General features: G+C 46.7%; 1 protein-coding gene across 8 annotated transcripts in view; it reads left to right on the plus strand.

Annotated features, from left to right (window-relative positions):
• The window catches only part of PACS2 (phosphofurin acidic cluster sorting protein 2), an 89,059-nt gene that overhangs the window by 29,560 nt on the left and 38,647 nt on the right, over nucleotides 1-20,852 (plus strand). For 4 of the 8 annotated variants that reach the window (XM_064515715.1, XM_064515717.1, XM_064515716.1 and 1 more), the window contains exons 2-9: nucleotides 763-850; nucleotides 5,077-5,166; nucleotides 10,981-11,106; nucleotides 13,384-13,546; nucleotides 14,621-14,694; nucleotides 15,702-15,782; nucleotides 18,128-18,187; nucleotides 19,561-19,718. In XM_064515715.1, coding sequence (XP_064371785.1) covers nucleotides 763-850; nucleotides 5,077-5,166; nucleotides 10,981-11,106; nucleotides 13,384-13,546; nucleotides 14,621-14,694; nucleotides 15,702-15,782; nucleotides 18,128-18,187; nucleotides 19,561-19,718 — 840 coding nt within the window. The remainder of the gene's footprint in view (nucleotides 1-762; nucleotides 851-5,076; nucleotides 5,167-10,980; nucleotides 11,107-13,383; nucleotides 13,547-14,620; nucleotides 14,695-15,701; nucleotides 15,783-18,127; nucleotides 18,188-19,560; nucleotides 19,719-20,852) is intronic. The other 4 variants (XM_064515719.1, XM_064515720.1, XM_064515722.1 and 1 more) reach the window with 2 other exon arrangements.

The raw sequence follows: 20,852 nt of genomic DNA on the forward strand, positions 1-20,852 counted from the left end.
AATGTCCTCCCCTCCCAAGCTGCCTGTGCTGGAAGGCAGAAATGCAAAGAGCTTTAACCAGAACAATGTGCCATTGCCTGGGTGAAGAATGTGATTTACTTGCATATGCGTGGCATGTGAACGCCAGGGCCAGAGGGCACCCCTTGAGTCCTCCCTCCCTCTCTTTTTTTTTTTTTTTTTCCCCTCCCCACTAGGATATATGAGCCACTTGCTAGCACTTATGTTTGGGGGTGGGGAGGAGAACATGTGAGTTGACAAGAAGAGCTAGGAGTTAGCTCTGTGGGAGCCGGGAGTCTGAAACTGAAAAAGCTAACAAGCTTGAAAAGCTTTGCAGAAGACTTTATAATTAGCCTGACTCAGGCTTGACCCAGTGATTTCTTTCTTTTTTCTTTTCTGTTTTTTTTTTTTATTGCTGGAATTAAATTCCTCTGACCGTAAAGCTTTTGGTCTGACTCAGAGCAAGGATTCCCAGGCTGTGGTCTGTGGAAGCCCATGCTGTGAGGTGCTCCCGTGAGGCCATGAATCTGTATCAAATGGCGCAATGTACCCACTGTCCACGTCCTTGCATTTGTGGAGAAGTTCAGTCTGAAAAGCCTGGGAAACCTCAGATATTTCTGCTGCCTTTATTTCTGTGTTTGTATGTGGCTTGTGGCTGGAGTCTGTTCTCCCTCAAACTGAGATACTGCTCTGTGTGAAAGGTGTTCAGAGCTTTTCCTTTTTCAGGCATGATTATAACTTTTTCTCTTCTGTTCCTGTTTGCAGGTTGTGCAGCTTGACATTAAAGAAACTGGTAGTCTTAAAGGAATTGGATAAGGAGCTTATTTCTGTGGTCATTGCTGTCAAAATGCAGGTAATTGCTGCTCAGTTCTAAGAATTAAATGTGTTGCTTGGGTAAAAATACTGGCAGATGTGTAAGCTAAGCTTCTCCTCCCTGTGAGGGTCCATTGCAACCATGGGCTATTACCCAAATACATCAGGGCATTCTGGATATGGAGAGTCCCTTGTGAGCTTCCCCCATGTTCCTACAGAATTTCATTGTTTCGAGCAAAGCAACTGCTCATCAAGGGCTCAGCATGAGCTTGTCTCTGTGTAAGGATGCTTGTTACAGACCATGTGCTGTCACCAGTTCTTTCCAGGCCAAAATCAAGCCTGGTTCTCTAACATACTTCAGCTTACTTTAGGGCAGAACATCTTTGGTAACTTGGTGCTGGTTTGGGAGGAGCCTGGCTTGTACCCTGGTTTGAGCCTTCCTTTGTTGATGAGCTTCTCTGGCAGTTTTATTCAGGGTCAGCTCTACTATCAGGACTCTTAAGTCATTTTGGAGCTAGATGCTTGCCAGCAGGTTTGTAGGGCACCTACACATACTGTTTTGTTTCCTTAAAGTATAGCTATTGTCCTAGGTTAAATAACATACTTTATAGTACAGGTTTGTGCCATTTAATTAAGTGTCTACCTGTAGGTCACACTATCTGGAGGCAGGTTAGGGAGGAAGGGGCCTCATTCTGCAGTGCATCGCAGTGTCAGTCTGGCTCAAGTGCTCCCACCACTGGAAATGTTGAAGCACCAACTGAAAGCCTAGCAGACCTCTAGGTAGGAAAACAGCATTAACCATGCTGAAAGGCTGCTGCTTTTCAATAAAAAGCTAGACAAACCCCTGCAGAGATCTGGTTGTGTCAAAGCACACAGAATCTAGCATGGAAGCTGAAATCATGAAGGGTCTGTGGTGCAAGAACAAGCAGCTGAGGATTCAGTCAACATCTCTCACCTCTGTGAGCAGTCCAGCTGGGATAAAAGTGTGTTCCTCTGTGTTAAGACCATTGAATCAACCTACCCAGCAGCTGTAGCTGAGAGAATACCACTTACCGTTTCAAATGTCTGTGCTGCAGTTTCCTCCTCCTCCTCTTTCCCTCTTCTTCCCCTGTGAAATTTGCAGTCACCTGAAGGGTGTTGGTAACATGAGGCAAATGCTGGTGCTCCTGGGTCTGGGACCTCTCCAGAGTGGGGCAACTTTGTTCCCAAGCCTGTGGACTGGAATGTCAGGAGATGGTTTCCTTGCGAGGGAAAGCGGAAGTGGAGCAGTGCTTGCCCTTGCTCTTGCAACCCGAGCTCTGTATTGTTGGAGCGTGAGCACTGAGGAATAATGCAGCTCTTTGCTTCAGTTTTGGCTGCTCTCAGTCTGTGAGGAGGAATAAAGGATTGCTTCCCCTTTTACAAGCTTGAGGCAGGATGTGAGGGGTGAGAGAAGTGGGCATTGCTGCAGGGGGTTCACATGCCCACAGCAGGGAGCAGAAAAAGTAGGGAATACTTTCACACAACTGCATTCTGTGGGAGCCTCTGAAGATGCACAGCTGTGGGTTCTCAGGCTGTCACATATTGCTTATCAAAGCTGAAAGCTTTCCGTATGTTTGTACTCCTAGCTGTAAAGGTCTGAGGCTTGTCAGTGAATGAGTGTGTCAGACTTGGGTTGGAGAGCTTGGTAGCTTTTACTAGAGCAAAATCTTCTTTCCCTGTCAAGGTTACTGCTGACTGTTTACACCTTCTCTGTGTGAAAAGGTGGGAAATGCTGCCTCAGATCCGCAAGTTCAAAGGGAGTTTTAAACAGACCCAACCCTCTCGACTGTTAACAGTTGGGTCTATTTTGGATGCTGTTGTGATCTGTCTCGCTGCAGTAACTCCGACACTGGGACTTGAGCAGGTCATCTGCAGTCCCTTCTAGAGCAGGGCAGTGCTGTGATCCCACAGAAAGTGGAAGGCAAAAGGACTTGCCCTGTGTTGCTGGGGAAGTTTGGGGTGCTCGTCTGCCAAGTCCCAGGCTGCAGCTCAGATGCTTGGACCATTCTTCTTTTGCCCTTGACCTGCCCCTGCAGTTGACCTAGATGTGACACAGTGGCTAGAGTGACTGCTGTCCGGGAGGATGCCCAGAGCTTCACCTTGGGTGTTCCTTGGGCTCTGATCCGATTGTCACCCATATTTCTTTGTCATAATGCTATTTAAAAGTGGGCCAGTAGCAACTCTGAGAAGAGAGACACGGTGATTTGCAACTCCCCCTCATTAAAAGGGTTTTAATGCAGAACTTCTATGCTTGCAGGTTATTACTATGATGCTGACAAGCTCTTTCAGGATCACTTAATTTGCCAGCGCTCAGGTTTCTGACATGGCTGTTGTTTGAGGCTGGTGATACTGGATTGTCAAATAGATGATCTCTGTTGAATGACTGGCTTCCTTTTTTATGGGGAATTGCAAGAGAGAGGTGTTGGGCACTGGAGTCCTTTCAGAGGGGATGACTGAATTCAAATCTAATGAGAGCGTGTTACCTGCATTTCCCATGTTTCCTTGCAGCCTCCTGAACAGTGATGTTCAAAGAGTTGTCAACTGCATTTCATGAGCCAGTGCTCTATTTATCTGCTATAACTTTTTAAAAGCAGCTATATTTGGTCTTTCAGTAGATTTTGAGTTGCATAACAAGTAACGCAGCATTGCCACTGTTACGAGTTTTGCACCAATGGAACAGATATTGCTGCTGCCACTGGCAAGCCATACTCTTCAATGTGTGCTGCTTTTCGGGGTGGGGAGAGCCCTTTGTTTTCTCCCCCTGCTCTGCTTGTCTGTCTTCTGATCCTCTGGAGCTTAGGCACCCTCTGCTTTTCTACAGAGCAGCCTGTTCTGTGCTGCATAGGAGCTGAGGCACCTCTGCAGATCACAGCATTCGCTGTAGCTGTGTCAGCAACACATTTGAGGAAGAAGGAATGTAAACTAGTCTCTGCTTTTTGTCTTATCTCAGGTTCCTGTTTGGGGCTGATGTAGGCAGACCCAGTTTTACTTTGAACGTAGCTGGGAGATGTTTCCCCTAATCTGTCTCCAGTTTTCCAGATGGTCCTTTTTTGAGAGCTACTGTTCTGTACTTCTGGGAGATTGGCCCGTCTAGATAAAGGCAGATCTGCAGTCTCAGCAGAATATTGAGCCAGAGACCTCTGAAACTTGCCACTGTGTTTGAACAGCCCACAAGTGCTTGCTAGGCAGCAGTTTCTCTCGTGCTTTCCTGCTAGTTCTCCCTGAAAAATTCTCCATTATGTGGAATCAAATGCTCATACAACAAATAGCCCAGTGACTTGGTTAGCATATAGCAGTCCAAACACAGTATTGATTTGGAGCTGCCCTGTAATCCTATCAGCTTTCCAGACTCCACTGCAATGCCTACTGTTTTTTTTTCTCCCCCCCCCTTTTATCGCCCCAGTTACTTGGAGTTGTTTGGATGGTTAAAATCTCCACCTTCCCTGAGGAGGGAGGAGTGTGAAAAAAGAAAAGACCGGTCCCTTGTGGCTAACGCCAGAGATTTAACTGTGACGCTGCAGCCTCTGAACCCAGGAGATGAAGAGCTTGATAGTTATTGGCTGGAATCATAAAATGATTTTTAAAATAAGACTTTAACTTGGGGGATGGGGGCTGACTCATAGCTTTTGAATGCTGGGGTTTGGCAGAACAAAAGCTGCTTTGTTGCAGTTAGGGGCAGTAAATATGCCCAAATCTTCATTAGTCAAATATCTCCCTTTCTTCTCATTAATATTTCACAGAAGTGCAAGGTCGGATCCGTCTGTTCATTTTCTCTGGTCCCTGAAAATGCTTCCCAGTTTTCAATAAAGAGGGCTGCGGTGGGACCTCAGCTCAGGCCAAGGCTACTGCCATTTCAGCCCACCCTTCCTGCCCAATGTGCCATCAAGGGTGCCTCTGTAGGGTGGACTTGTGGGCCTGGACTCCACTGCTGAGGCCAGACTCGCTCTGGCAGTGCCTTCAGGTCAAAGCCCATTGCTTCAAGCTCTCAAAGTACTCCACTTGCAGGACCTGCTGCCTTAGCTTTTTCCTGGGACAAGGTAGACTCTACAGCCCAAAGGCAACTCTCTCTAGGGTAGATGGTGCAAGTGGTATGAGGGAGGGCAGGACTTCTGGTAGTTGGAGCTCTCCTGTTTTGCTGCTAAGCTTGCCTTCTGCTGGAGGACCTGCTATGGGGCTGGGCTGTAAATGGGTTGGGTGCCAGGGAATTCACGGGGAATTCACATGCCATATTTTGTTTCTGTGCAGGGCTCCAAACGCATCCTGAGGTCTCACGAGATTGTATTGCCCCCGAGTGGACACGTGGAGACAGAGCTTGCACTGACCTTCTCACTGCAGGTAACGTGGGACTTGGTTTTGGGGCATATGTGCTTGCTGGAGTTGCTTCTTTTCAGTGAGCAGAGGTACTTTGTGGGTCTGACATGAAGATCCTCCTAGTGCTGCCAGGGATGCTTATTCTTAAGGTTGTTCCTAGAATTTTTGAGGATCTGTCTGAGTTCTTTTGGATTTTAACTTTTAGTAGTCAGCCCTGGGGAATTTCAGCAAGTGGCCCAGATGCTTCCAAGATCTAGTCTGGGGAGGGAGAAGACCACTAGAAAAGCTGTTGTATAAACTCTTAGAATTGTCCTTGGGGCCAACCCTGCACCCTAGAAAGCAGGTCTCCTTAGCCCTGACTTGCCTGGAAGGATACTAGCTTCAATTTGCATATTCTCAGTGCGGCAATGCAAATCTGTTTGAATTGCCTGTCTGCGTTGAGTGTCCACTATTTTCACAGAGGGTCTGGAGCAGGGTGCTGGGCTCGCAGTGTCTGTGAACCTTCCTCCTGTGTCCTGTATTTGGTGCCTAGGAACGCAAGGACTTTGTTGCGTTGCTCCTCTTCATGTTGTGTCCTTGGCAAGAACTGGAGCAGACCAGACTGGCTCTTTTTTCGCCTTCCATTGCCTTCCTTGTTAGGAATGAACACTGGAGATGGGCAGCCATGGAGAGCATCATGGAGGGTCAGGCTGATAGGAAAGTAGTTTTAGGAATGAGACAGGTGAACCTCCGATCTGGAGTTGCCCAGGGAGGCACTGTTCAGGGAAGCAGGAACAATATGCAGATAGCTACTCTTGGCTCCAAAGTCATAGGAATAGGTGGGAGCTGGGACAACTGTATTTTATTGGCTCTTCTCTTTCCTGATTCATGCTACCCCTGGTGCTACCTCCTGAGTGGGGAAGCCTTTGGAAAAGGAGCTTGAGAAGCGAGCAAGGTTAATGCAGAGAGGTGCTGCTGGTCTCTCTGGCTGCAGGAAGGATTAGTGCTCTTGGATGCAGTGAGGCCTGGGAAGTCTTCCTGAAATGGTGCAGCAGGATTTCTATGACAGCGTTTATTGTTTCTTAATTGGATGGTGGCTGGAAGCTGTTCTAGCTAATGACTGTAGCTTAAGCCAGATACAGTCTGAAATTAGTGCCTGGGATATTTGAGAGTGGTGACAGGCCACAGAGTGCTAGCACATGGATGTTTCAGCATGGCAAGCTCTGTGTCTTGCAGTAGCCAGTATCTCGCACCATCAGCTCTTCAAACTGTATATCTAGCTCTCTGCGTGTGTACAGTGTGCTGGCTGTCTGGGTTTGCAGCCTCTTGTATTTTCAGTCACCTCCTTCTCTGCTGTTTCTCTTGGGTGAAGTTCCTTGCGTAGAGCCTTTCCTTGCCAGCATTAAGGCAGCCAGGTGACAGTGCAGGCTGGCATGGTAGCGCGCAGCCTATTGTGTCTGGCAGGCCTTGGCTCAAACAGACGGGAGGAGTTTCCTGTTGCTCTATTACACAATTAGGGTAGGCCTGGAATAGTGATGTGTCTGATCCTGTTTCACCAACAGCCTTTCTTGCAGGTGAGCTAGCATCATCCTTACTGCTAGAATAGCTGTTTTTTCCTAACCCTTCTTGCGTTTCACAGGATCAAGTGAAATTCTCCAGATATTCCAAGCACAACATTGCAGCTCTGTGGCGCACTTAATTCATGTGTTTGATCTAATGAACCTTTCCAGATGGAAGGGATTATGTTACTGGGGCTTCAGAAAGAATTTCTCTAGCTGTTCTGGTGTGTGTGATGGCCCCGTGTTTTCACAGCTTGGAGTGCTTGTTGCTTTCTGTAAAAGTTTTGATTTCAAATGTTTTGAGCTGAACTGTTTTTGAGCTGAACTGTTTTCCTCTCCAGTGTGTGCCATGGATTGACAATTATTGAAGAGTTTTGGTTGAAACCATTCTGCAGAGCTGATAAGCCATGGCTGGAGTTAAAAATAGCTTGTCTGTGCAGTGAAAACAACTTGGCTTTTCTTCCGGAGGCCCTTGCGTTTAAGTGGGCAGCTGAGTAGTCTGATTGTACCTTTGGGGATTTATTTATTTATTTATATCATGCTTGTGAACGCTTGTTGGAGGTGGCCAGGAAATGCACCTTTGATAGAAGAGTGCACGTGTATGGACTTGAGCCTTTGAGTTTAATCCCTGAAAATTGTACACATTGAAACTGAGCTGGTGTGGGACCAAGTGTGACTAGAGCTGCAGTTTCAGGCCTGTCCTACAGCAACCCTGGTTGGGCCCAAGTGCCTTGAGCTGAGAGCAAGGAAGTCCTCTTCCCTGCTGCCTTTGCAACACGTGGAAGGACCCCAGTGGGAGGGAAATGCTAGAGTTGAGTATAAAAGTGCCAAATCCCCAACTATAATGTAGGGTGGGATAATAAGTGCTGAGGGTGACTGTATCAAAGTAGGCACTGGGGGTCATGGTTAATGAAAACCTGGGCTTGCAGCTTGGGGTTTCTAAGTGTGTCCATTGCTTGTTCTCAGTGCATAGCTGAATAGCCAAGAGGACAGCACCATACTACAGCTTTGTCTTGCTTCACCAGCTCAAGTAGCAGCAATCTCTACAGTCATTCTAGCCCTGCTGATGGCCTGCCAAGGAGTCCAATGGACTGTTTTTCTCTCTTGCTTTCTGAATTCCTCTTGGCTCTCCCAGTTATGTGCTTCCATCCTTACTTAAGGATGGTGCACTCCTGTAAAGTCACAGGCTCAACTTGTCTGGCTGCACGTGTGTTTTGATGTGGTCTTTTAATTATGTGGACTGCTCTTCCTCTCTGCTGCAGGGCCACTTCCTCATGCAATGTAAAGTAGATCTTGTACTTGCAGGACAAGCAGTTAATTAGTATTCTGCTTGTCTGTGTGACCACTGCTCCTGATGCTCTGCGTGGCACTCAGGCTTGTTCTGGAGTGCAAATTAATATCTCAGGGTTTCTGGTGGCACTCAGCATCGATATTCATCAACTTTTTTGATAGGCAGGAAGCTAATTTCACAGCATCCAGGGTTGGGGAGATTTAGTTTTTGCCTGTGAAATGAAGGATGCTTCAGTTGAGAATGTCCAATCTGAGATCCCTACAATTAGGTTCTCCTTTCTGCAGGCTACTTTGTGCTGTGTGTTTTATACGTTTGGAGCTGGGGTCCCATTCATCTCTGCTCTCAAAATGTGTCTCAGCTACCTAGTCATGTGGCTACTGTTTTTGTGGTTTTTTTCTTTTTTGGGTTTTTTTTGTTTTTTGTGTGTGTTTTGTGTGTGTTTTGTGTGTGTTTGTGTTTTTGAAGATTGCTCTTCCCTTGTATGGCTTCATGAGCTGGGCCCTGCTGCCTGGCAGTGCTCCTGAGGTGGGTATCGGGGGGAAAGCAGGGCCTGGCTGCACTGATACCCTGTGCAGATAAGCAGGCCAAACTGAGATAGCATGGTTAGTCTGATTGCTCCCTAGTAATCTCTGCTTGATTTCACAGCTTCTCTCATCTTTGTGGGAAGTTTTTGGGGCAATATATGAGCAAATGTGTTTTCTATTATGGAGCATACCTTGGAAGGGTCTGTCTTTGCAATGCAGCCTGGCAGTAGGACAGGGTTGCTCCCTTTTGGGGAGAACCTTCACAGAACCACAGGGTGGTCGAGGTTGGAAGGGGCCTTTAGAGATCATCTAGTCTAACCCCCTGCTCGAGCAGGATCACCTACAGCAGGTTGCCCAGGACTCCATCCAGATGGTTTTTGAATATCTCCAAGGATGGAGGCTCTGCAACCTCCCCAGGCAACCTGTTTCAGAGTTGAATGAAAGTAAAAAAGTTTTTTTCCTTAGATTCAGACGGAACCTCCTGTGTTTCAGTTTCTGCCTGTTTCCTCTCATGCTGTCACTGGGCACCACTGAAAAGAGTCTGGCCTCATCCTCTCTACACCCTCCCTTCAGATACTTATCCGCATTGATAAGATTCCACCCTCAGTCTTCTCTTCTCCAGGCTGAAGTCTTAGCTCTTCCAGTCTTTCCTCATATGAGAGATGCTCCACTGCCTTAATTGTCTTAGTGGCCCTTCACTGGAGTCACTCCAGTAGCTCCTTGTCCCTCTTATACTAGAGAGCCCAGAACTCAGCACGCCAGACTTGCCCTTGCTAGTGCTGAGCAGAGGGGAAGGATCACTTTACCTTTATCTTCTTGCAGTGCTCTTCCTAATGCTACCCAGGATACCATTGGTCACCTTTGCCACGAGGGTGTGTTGCTGGCTCATGGTCAACTTCTTGTCCACCAGGACCCCCAGGTCCTTCTCCACAAAGCTGCTTTCCAGCAGGTGACCCCCAGCCTGTAGTGGTGTGTGAGTTTATTCCTCCCCGTGTGCAGAGTCCTGCACTTCCCTTTATTTAACTTCATGAGGTTCCTCTCTGCCCATCTCTCCAGCCTGTCGAGGTCCCTCTGAAGGGCACAGCCCTCTGGTGTATCAGACATTCCTCCCAGTTTTGTATCATCAGCAAACTTGCTGAAGGTGCACTCTGTCCCTTCATCCAGGTCATCGATGAGCAAGTTGAACAGGATTGGACCCATTATTGACCCCTGGGGTACACCACTAGTTACTGGCCTCCCACTAGACTTTGCACCACTGATCACAACCCTCTGAGCTCTGCCATTGAGCCAGTTTTCAGCCCACCTCACTGTCTGCTCCTCTAGCCTGTTCCTTGTTCTGTCTTTGCAGATCAAAAGCCCAGGGAACTTGGGACACTCACTAGCCTGCTTCTCTGGTTACCAGCACTTAAGTGTTATCAGAGGAGACTTTCCCCACCATTGACTTTGAGAGTAGTAAGGTCAGGGCAGCAGTCAACTTAATTACTAATAATTCAACCACTCTGAGCAATAGAAGTCTGAGTGTGTTAAAGCTGGAAAACATTGATAGTTGCAAGAGCCACATGTGTGATGGAGACAGCGTTGCCCTGGAGAGAATCACTGAGGGACCATATAGGTCTCTGCTTTAGCAAAATAGGCATCAGCAAACCCGTAGCCTCTTAGCTGTGTTTCCCCGCACTTGCCATTTGGAGTACAATAGGCTCTTACGCATGTGCAGTGAAAGATCAAATACTGAGACGTGTCCTTGTGCTAGAGGGGAGGCCCTGTCCTGCTGAGAGCACAGGGATCCATGCCTGTCCCTGCTGCCATGCGCTGCTCTCCGTTCACGTATGGAGTAGCCTGCGCCCCAGGCTGCAGCTCCGGGGCTTCGGTTCTGGGCAGCCTCCATTTGGCTGTCGAGGGAAGTGGTCCTCACAGCCCGTCTCATGGCGCCTGCTCATCTCTTTGGAGACAGGCTTGGGCTCAGCCCTCCCTTGCACCCCGGGATGTGTTTCCTGCACCTATTGGCTACCACAGCCAGCCAGCCCTCTTCATAACGCAGGCTGCCGAGGCCTGGCTTGTCTCCTGACCTGAGCCTGCACAGACATGGCTCCGTTTCTCCAGGTGCAGCTGTGAGGGTTATCTGAGCTCTCCCTCCTAGTCTGCCTGTCGCTCATGTAGCATTTGTGTTCTCCATCAGAGCTTTACCAAAGCCCATGCATGTCAGGCAGGTGTTTGCTTTGCTATTTCCCTGAGGCTGAGGGTGGAATGGATGAAGCAAGAAGTGCTTGGCTGAAGAAAACAAAAGCGTAGAGCTGAAATGTGCAGTCAGAGATGTAAGCTTTCTTGAGATAATGCGGGTTTGTCCGCTGAATGTTAATTCAGCTCTAGGCACTTCTGAAAGCCCTATGCGTTAACCCCTAGGAATGGAGTTTACTTGTGAACTAGGCAGCTTGGGAGATAACATCAAGGGACATAATAAACTTTTCCATTGTGTTTCCAACCTCAGTACCCTCATTTCCTGAAGAGAGAAGGCAACAAGCTTCAGATCATGCTGCAGCGGCGGAAGCGGTACAAGAACCGAACGATTCTAGGCTACAAAACTCTGGCTGTGGGGTCTATCAACATGGCTGAGGTGAGCAGCGTTTGGCGGGGTCTGCGTTTTCAGGAGCGGACGTTTTTCCTTTCTCTTTGCATTAAACCCAACATTGTCATTTTCCTCATTAAGAAGTACCTGTGCAGATTTCATATATCTATCTTAAAACTGTAATCAGGGCTCACAGAGCAAGATTTTAGACAGATTTTTAGCACCAAGTAATAATATTGTACGTGTTCTGGATAATTAATATCTTGAGAACAAAAGATTTCATAAGGTTGGCTTATTACCTTGTGATGACTTCTTTTAAGATTGAGGAACTGGTATTCAAATAATTTTACCCAAATGTAGTGTTGCCCCCTTTGTATTCGGGACACTTCAGCATGAGTTTAAAAAACACAAAATATTCTTTTGTGTCACATTTCCTGGAACAGACAACAGAAGGTGTAGTATGTTTGCTTCAGTTCAATGAACACTGCATCCATCTCAGGTTAGTCTTAAATGTAATATGTCTTATTTCAGATGTGCAGAGCAAGATCATTAGGGTCACTTGAGCAAGTGTTCCAAGGCTGAGAAGTACCAAGGTTAAAGCAGCTCAGGTTTGCTGTCTTTCTCTGTGCCACTGTACGAGAGTTCATGGTCAAATAGCTTTTATCATTTTGCTTGAAACCCCTTTCGCAGTTCTCATTTCATGGCTATTCTTGGTAATGTAGCTGGAGTTCTGTTCATGAGAGGTAAATGATAAAATCTGCAGATTTACACTTAAAATTAATGGTGGAATTGAGTATGGGTGGACTATGCAGTAAAGCTTTCTGGATAGCTTAGCTTTGTGCTTTGTTATTTCACACCTTGTTTAATCTCTGCTCTGTGTGCTTTTGAATATTTAGAGAGGGCTTAGCAGTAGCAAGTTTGGTTTAACACCAATATTTTGCATCAGACTGTATCCTGTCGACAAATTGGTTCCATCCAAAATAAGTCCATGCTATGTTGTGGTGAGCTATTACTATATTAAATAATTCATTATAAAGAGCATTCATTTGCGAATTAAGTTTCCCTTACGCTTGCAGCAAATGTTGAATTCTCCTTTGGAATTGGCTAAATACTGGTTTATGGTGTTGCAGCTAATATTTTTCCTGTGTTGTATTTGGTTTGTTTAAGAGCTAGAAATTAAATACTGCAGTAAGGCAGAAAGTGTGTGGTCTCATTAATTAGACCCATCAGTGAACTTCTAAGTGTTGGGCATTTGCTGCTGAAAAGCAGCATGTGGTTTTTTTCATGTCTTTTTGTAATGTCAGCCATCTGAGGTTGGAAGGTCATAAAATTTCGAAGGTTCCTTTTTTGTTCTCCAGCTCATCTGGAATACTTTTGAAATTGAAAACTTCACGTAAACAGTTCTTGTGTCCTTTTCCAAGCCCCTTCTCCCCTTTGCAGTTTATATATAATGACCCCTAAACAGTGTTGAGACATTTTAAAAAAAATTCTCTTAGTGGTTGAAACGAAGCCCTGAAAAGCTATTGGAGATGTGAGTATGTGCAGAGTGTAAGAGCAGAGGGGGCATATGTTCTTCATCAGCTGAGGTCATTTTAATGCCCTGTGAGGAGCTGACAAAGCAGTGTGTGGTAGAAAGCTGAGGTGCAGGCAAGCAGGAGTGGGGAAGTGATTTCTGGCTCTGTGATGGGGCAAGAGAAGAACCTGGGCAGTAAGTCCTGGGGAAAGCCCTGCTGCCTGCGGACCGTGAAGGATGATTGCAAAGGAAAAACCCACACTGAGGTGTCCCTCTGCCTCCACTGTCATCTTGTTTTTTGTGAGCCGTTCTTTGTTAGCCCGTGGTGGCGAGACCCTCGGATATTCAGTTGCCAGCTCTTTGGAGCAGGAATTTTCCTTTTGGAAGCATTTTGCATACGTACCTCAGCAAGAAGCTTTTCTGTTACTAGCTCTTTTGCTGGGCTTTAACACAGAATTAAGTTCGTTAATTAGGTGTTCAGAAGCTGGGTAACTTGATCACTCGAATCAGTACTGTGTAAGCAAATAATAGTAATGAGGTAGTCGAATACTGTGCTTCAAGGATAAGCTAATCATATGTCAAGCTCAGAAAGTTTTTCCTTTCCTTCCATCATTTAACAGTAAAATAAAATCTCAACTAACATTGCATATTGCCTGCAAGTGGTTCCTGTAGTTGCAGGGTGTTGGCTGTCTTCCATACTTGGAAATCTGGAGTAATCAATTAACATAAATAATTCTTGTAGTATGCAAATGGTGTAAGTTTAAACCTATTTAAATGCAGGCACTGCTTTCACTGCTTGATTTCTGTGCCAGGTCATGCAGCACCCAACAGAAGGTGGCCAGGTCCTGAGCCTTTTCAGCAACATCAAAGAAGCTGCAGTGAAGGTAGCAGAAATCTGGATCTTCTCTTTGTCAAGTCAGCCAATTGACCATGAAGACAGCACTATGCAGGCCAGCCAGAAAATCAAGTCTACAGGTAAGAATACAACCACATGCTCTGAGGACTAGTCTTTTCCAGGCTGCTGGAGTTAAATCCCACCTGGACCAGATGCTTTCTGGGACAAACGAGAACTGGTTTGCACAGGTTCTGTACTTGTAACTGATTAATACAAAGAAAATCAGCTTTGCAAACCTGCTGCTGTGTAAGCAGGGTGTGTGACAGGAATTGGGGCTCAAATTGTCAAAGCTTCTTCTGCATATTGCACCAGGCCTGAGCCATCCAGCAAGAGTTATCTGTGTTCTCACTGATGCTCTTCCAGCTTTGCTGGCAGGTATGCTGAGAACCTGTAGCTTCTCATCTGGCTAAAACTGTTGTATTCAGGAAATTCACATTTAAGCTGCTCTTCCAACTTCTTTTCCTTTGGATGTTCTACAATAGATGTCATTAACTTGCATAAATATACAAACTGCCATATTTAGCTGTGGATTATGGTCTGTTTTAATGAGTGTAAATCCAGTGTTGTGCACTATGTAGGGAAGTCATTGAGTTTCCACCCATGATGATCTTCCACCTTCTATGTGGCACCAGCCATTCTTCTGCCAGAAGAACGACCTGTTGAAGGCAGTGCACTCAGGTGCCTGTATTGCTGCAGGAGCATAGGAGAAAACCCCTGAGGCCAGGCAGCTCACCTGAAGTATCATTTCAGTAAGGAGGTTAGACTCTCCTGGCCTGTTGTGCTCCTTTGAGCCAGTTGTGCCCATGTAGGGTGTGGGGAAAAAAAACATTTCCCTTTTGGATAAACCTCTTTATTTCCTGCTGTCTGCTAGATGGTTCTTTCCAAGGTAAAAGGAGATTGTTTTGTGAGGAGCCTTATCTGTCTACTGATCCTTCCTTCCAATTAGGTGTGTTCTTCCATGTTCCCCACCTCCAGGAGCTTCCTATCACACTGGTTCTAGCACAGCTAGAAGATAAACTAGAAAGCATCTCCTTGTGTGCTCCGTTTCTTGGTTTGTGACTGTTGGAGTCGGACTTCTCTACTCCTGAGATGAGGCTGTCTTCTCACCTTAAAGGAGTTTCACAGGATCTCTCCCCTCTTTCCTTCCCTTTCAGACAACTATTCCGAGGAAGAGTACGAGAGCTTCTCTTCTGAGCAGGAGGCCAGTGATGATGCCGTACAGGGCCAGGTACTGTTTAGGGCATGGCTTCTTCCTGTGAGAGCTTCAGGAGAGAGCCTGCACTCTGCTTGTGTTTGAAACTAAAGGCTGGTTTGTCTCAGTGTGAGACTGTCACCAAGTGTTTGGCTGCGATGGCAGAAGGAGAACAGGGATGCGCAGTAACCCATGTCACCATGTTGTGATTTATCTGATCATATTTGGGCACAAGCCTCTTTTTAACACTAAAATATCAGCATCCCTGTGCATTTCTGTGCTTAATGCTCAAGGCATTTGTTGATCACCTCTGTAATGCTGATTGGATTCAAAGACCCAACTAGTTCCCCAGTGCTAATTAAAGGGCCAGTGGGGTCTGAGTCAGACTTGTGGTTGTTAACTCCTTCTGCAGGGGGTCCTTGCAGAGAACCCTCCTGGGTAGATCTGAGATGCTTTTGAGTTTGAGTCTTATTTGCCTTCAGATTCTGGTATCACCTACATTTTACCTCTTGGAGGGGACTCAGAGAGGAACTGAAATGTGGGGCTGTGACTCTCCTTGTTCCTTGAACATAGAACTGGGGCTGTTCCACTTCTCCAAGCTGTTATTTCTGGCTCTCTGCAGATCTGGTTCACTTTCTTTTCCCTCTGCCGTCATAATTGCAAGTGATTAAGGCAAATATTGAAAGCCTGGAAGACAGTGCAGCAAGTTCAGTGGAGCATAGGCATAGTGTAGTGACATGGCCCAGCTGTTCTGTGCCTGGCTGCAGGATGGTGTATTGGCCCCTGGAGGTTTAGCACTGTGCCTCCGTTGCGCCTGTTGGTCCTGAATGAAGGTGTTTTAGCCCTCCCCTCCATGTGTTCTGCCTCTGCACCACTTCCAGGTGACACTGAAGCAAATGCTATAAGGGAGAGTTTGCGCTCTGCTGCGGAACTGGTTTTCTGACTTCACAGTTCCTAATATTGCATGGGGTGAACATTTCTGCAACTTAAATACTCATGTGTCCAAATCACAGAGGTAACACAGGAATCCTCTTTCTGTTCAGGATTTGGATGATGATGAGTACGAGCTGGGGAAGCCCAAGAAGCAGCGGAGATCGATAGTAAGAACGACGTCCATAACCAGGGTCGGTGGAAATTAGTTTTACTAACACTGACGGGGTTTGGCCAGGATGCGCAGTGCATGAGGCTCATGGGAGCAGCCGTACTAGACACACACTGGTCCGGCGGGGAGCTTGGGGGCATGGTCACGGCACGTCGCATGAAGACCTAGCAAAAGCAGCCAGATCAGGGAGTGGGGCAGTCCAGGGTTGTGTGTACATGCTGCATTGAGTGTCCTCTGGCTGCAAGATGAGGAAACTCCAAATATCGTGTGCGTGTGTGTGACATTCACCTCCATGAAGAAGCCTGTGCAGGATCCATGCTCATGCAAGTCCTGGAAGTAGCCTTAAGTGGAAGGGAACTCCTCTGCTTGTACTCTGCCTGGATGAGGCCAATGGGAAGGTTTCAAAATGAAATTAAGTAGAGGGCTCTAGCTTGACAGGTGAACTTGAGATGGTGCACGTGGTGCTGAGGCAATAGAAGTAGATGGATATTGAAGGCTTTGGCAAGTAGCATGCAATTGCCCACCCTTTCTCAGCAAGCATGCATGTGCCTGCAAAGTTGCACATCTGTGTGGAGCACTGACTTGTGCTTGAGCATGCTGTAACATAGCTTTCTGCTTACACAAGTTTTTATGCATGTCTGTAATGCCAGTAACTAGGAATCACCAAGATGGGCCAGGGTTTTTTGGACTTGCTCCTAAGTTTGGAGATTGGTGCAACGCCTGCAAGGCTGTTTCTAAAATCCATGCGTTTGAGAAGGTCTGAAATAAACCCTGTTTTGGCCTGGGTCTGCCACTAAAAAGATCCTATGTACGAGTCTAGGAGTGTCCTGGCTCGTATCCATGGTGTCCTTAGTATTGTTTGCAGGAATCAACAACTGGCCAGGAGAAAATATACCCTCTGGTTATTGAGCATTCAGCTTCCTCATAGTAAGAATAACATCTTTCTAGCCCTGACCACTGAAGTGATACTGGATCTCCAGTGTGCAGGGCTGGTGCAAAACTGTTTGGTGCTGCCAGATAATTTAACTTCTGCCTACTCCAACCCTAACAGGCTTCCTGTCTGATATGACTGCCGAACCATTCAGTCCAGTGAATAGTTCTTGCTGTGTGTCCTTTGCTACCACATCTTGTGTCTGCTCCCTCCGCAGACTGTCATGCTGGTACAAGGTGGTCTGTGTGACGGACAGTTTCGCTTGACATCCTGAGCTGGACAACAGCCTTCGCTATCACGAGGGCTTCCCTCCTTTATGAGTACACTCGAGACAGAAATATAAGAACTCTTTGGAGAGTCTTTGTTAAGGCCTGGTGGATTCATTTCACCTGAGATTCAGCTGTCTAGAAGGTGGCTGCAGCTCACAGGGTTTGAGTTCAGGGATAAAGGGCCAGTTTAGGAGGAGGAGCATGAGGTGTCTGAGACCAAAGTGGGAGGGCGCTTGGACTTACAGGAAGAGTTCATATGAGGTAGAAGAGAACTAGCAAAATAAGCAGCTTGCTTCACCAAAGAGAATCCTTGTGCCAGCCATATTCTCCTCCCTCTCCTCCTCACGCAGGGATGCCACTTCAAACGCCCTGTACCAGCATTTGCACACCTGAGCCCTTCCTGTCCTCCTTGTCTGTAGACTGTGCATATTATTTTGGTTAGTGATGGGGCTGGGCAGCTCATGGCAAATTTGAGCCGTTTTGTCCTGCAAGAGAGAAATAGCTCTTGGGGCAAGTGAATGAAAAGCAAATGTAGCTGTTTGGCTTGCGTTACTTTTGGCTTGGTGTCTGCTGCGTCCCTGATCTGGGGTATCACACTCTGAAGGTATTTTTCTGATAGGCAAGTGCGAAGGATGAGCCCTACAAATCTTACACAGTGCTGTTCATCAAATAAGAGCCTGCCAGGATGAACTGCAAGCTCCTGGAAAACCAGTGCTTTGCTGGTAGAAAACATGTCTGTGCTTTGGGCCAGTGAGTGGGTAGATGTCTGTGTTAGCTCACCTGTGTCAAGAAGCAGAAAACTTGACTCTCAAATGCTTGCCAAAAACTCATCAGACAGATACAGGAGACTATTTGGCAGGTAAAAGATTTTTTTTTTTTTTTTTATGTTCACTGTGAACCCAACAAGAGCCATCTTTCAGGGCCAGCAGGTTTATAATGTTTGGTGGAGTGGGAACTAATTTCTTGTAATGCAGGAGAGAGAGGTGTAGGATCTGAAAGCTGATTTCAGTATGAGAGCAGCAGAGCCTGTTGGTTTGTTGTCCCATCAATAGTCTGGTTTGAAGCAGCAGCTAGAGCATCAATGTCAGATGTGGCTGGGTTTCTTATGCACTGGAAGAAAACAGTTCACTTATGCCCTATTTACGCAAAAGTGTCTTTAACTTGCAGCAACAAAACTTCAAACAGAAGGTTGTGGCATTGCTGAAGAGGTTTAAAGTGTCTGATGAGGTAAGTAATGCGTTCTGGATGCATTCCTGTCTGTGTATTGTCCTCTGACTGTTTGGCGCATCTTGCTTCAGTCTTCAGGAACACTCTCCTCTGTTTCCACCTAGTTTCCTTCATTTTATTTTCAAGTCTGCTGCTGGTGTGACCTTTCCTGACACTCTGGCCCTGTATGGAAGCTTGAGGGCCAATTTTAAAATGTCATCAAACATTTTCTGGATCTAGTTGGATCAAAAACAGATTTGGCAACCACTTGTGTACCCTTTAGTTTTGCAGACTGCTTTGAAATGATACTTGACCCTTTCAAAGGCAAGGAGTCCACTGTGTATGTTGCTTGTTGAGTTAAATCTCAGCTTGTTTGATCATCTGACTAGAACAGTCAGGCAAGACATGAAAAACTTTGATAGGGAACATGGATCCACAAGGGGGTCAGCTGTCTGGTTAGAGCTGAAAATGAGACATTTAGAGAGAGACCCAGAACCCAAGAAACCTGTGTAACCTTAAGTATCTAATACAGAAACAGTCAACAGGTCGTCTGGCTGCCAGTCCACGTGCTGCTTTTGTGGCTTGTGGGAAAGAGTGAGTAACTCCTCGTGCTTCCTCACCCTTCCAAACAGTCCTGTTAGCTTTGCTGTTCTTCCCAAGTTAGCTCAGCATAGTCAGCACTCGTAGCGGAGGTCTCAGCCAGCTGAGCTGCTGCTTGTCTAGAGCTGTCATCCAAAAAGCAAGCTCTGAACTGTGCACAGCTGCACAATAGATGCCTGTTTACTCTGTTGTATGTGTGAAGAAGCCCATGGAAGTTATGATGTGATGAGATGTCTGTTTTTCAGTTTTGCATGTGGGTGGCAACTGATCCTCGTCCAGGTTTCAGACGCCTCCTGTGGATGTTTTTGTCACTCCTTTTCTACTTGTTTGTAAATCAGATACTGAAATCCTCAGGTGTCATGGCAACTTTTTCAGTAAAACCCAAGACAGGTTACACTATTAGGAGTGTTGAATTTCTGTACTTGTGCTAAGAAAACTGGGACTTTTTAATGCTTTGTTTATAGAGTGGGTTGTGTGATGATGTAATCCGTTGTTAATGGCTTGTTCATAGATGCTTAGTTTAACGGATAAACGTTGCTTAACCAATACTGACAAGCCTGACCATCCCTGCAGCACATACTTCTCATATACTTGATGTTTCTGTTGGATATAGTGCCCTTGCACTGGAAACAGAATCTTACTGCCAAGTGTGCCCTCTCCTCCCCGCTGTGAGTAGTCTAGGGTTGACAGCCTTACCAGGCTAGTGTGCTGCAGTCCCCAAGGGAGCTCAGATGATATGGGATTCATTTGGCTTTTAACTGAGTCAGTGATGTCTGCTTTTGTCCCACATATAGGTTCTGGATTCAGAGCAGGACCCAGCAGAGCATGTTCCGGAGGTGGAGGAGGACTTGGACCTTCTATATGACACTCTGGATATAGAAAACCCCAGCGACAGCGGGCCAGAAATGGAGGACGATGACAGTGTCTTGAGCACTCCAAAGCCAAAGTTAAAGTAAGTATAGGATAAGTGGTTTGGGGCAGCCCCCTGCAGAGTAGCCTGTTTGACCAAGTGCCCTTGGCTCTGTCTCTTTACTGAGAGCTGAGACGGAAGAGAGACCCTGTCCAAGATCAGCACAGATTAGTTTCTGTTCCCCCCTGCCCTGCTTTTTTCCTCCTTGACCCAGTGTCAGAGCCTTAGTGTGCGTTATGATAACTTGAGCGACTGCTCATGAACTAATGGTGTGTGTGTTGGGGCAGGGGGAATCTAACTTACTGCAGGCATTTTCCTTTCCTTTTTCCCATCGAGTGTTCTGCCTGCCCAGCCAGCTGAGCACAGGGTGGAAACTGTTGCCGGGCAGTGGAATTAAACCTTAAATAGGTGTTTTGAAGAGGTGGTAGAAACAGGCAGGAAATCTAGTGCTGAGGCAGGAGGAGATGTGGTTGGAAGCTGTGGGGGTAGAGGGAGGGATGGACAAGGCAGACTGTCTCTTTGGAAAAGCCGGTAAGATCCTATGTGGAAGGAGGGTATTGGTGGGGACAGAGCAGGCAGAATTGCAGGAAGCAGAGCAGTTCCTCAAGACCTAAGGGGACTGACTGTGGCTCACACAGATATGCTCAAGCCCATTCTGAACTAGTTCTTGTGGGTCCTGGCAGGTGGGCGGTCACAGCAGTGTGGAGCTGAGCCAGGGACTTCTGTCTTGGGGCTCAGGGTCTCAAGCAGATGCAGGACCCTGGGTTAACACAGCTGTGTCACATTCCTGCCTGAATAAAGACATAAAGCATGAGACTGTGGGAGCTGCAGTCACGCTTTTGACAGACGTGTGGATGCATGCTCAGGCCCGTGATGTTATGATGGCTCTGGAATGAACAAAGCCTAGCACTGCAGTAGGTCAGTACAGTATCTGCTAAATGCCAGCTAATTACCAGATGTCACAGTGTCCTAATTAATGTACAATGACCTAGTTGGGCTAAGAATCAATTCTTAGTCTGGAGCCACTTGTTCCCTATCAGTGAGCTAGAAGACATCAAGGATAGATGGGGGCAGGAGGGGTAAGTACTGGGGCTGGTGGCTTTTAAAGGCATCTGGAGCTTTACCCAATGTGTTGCCAACTGGTAGGCCCTACCTTGAAGGGATTTGGAAGTAGAT

Source organism: Dromaius novaehollandiae, chromosome 8 (genome assembly GCF_036370855.1).
Source record: "Dromaius novaehollandiae isolate bDroNov1 chromosome 8, bDroNov1.hap1, whole genome shotgun sequence".
In the NCBI taxonomy this organism is placed as follows: Eukaryota; Metazoa; Chordata; class Aves; order Casuariiformes; family Dromaiidae; genus Dromaius; species Dromaius novaehollandiae.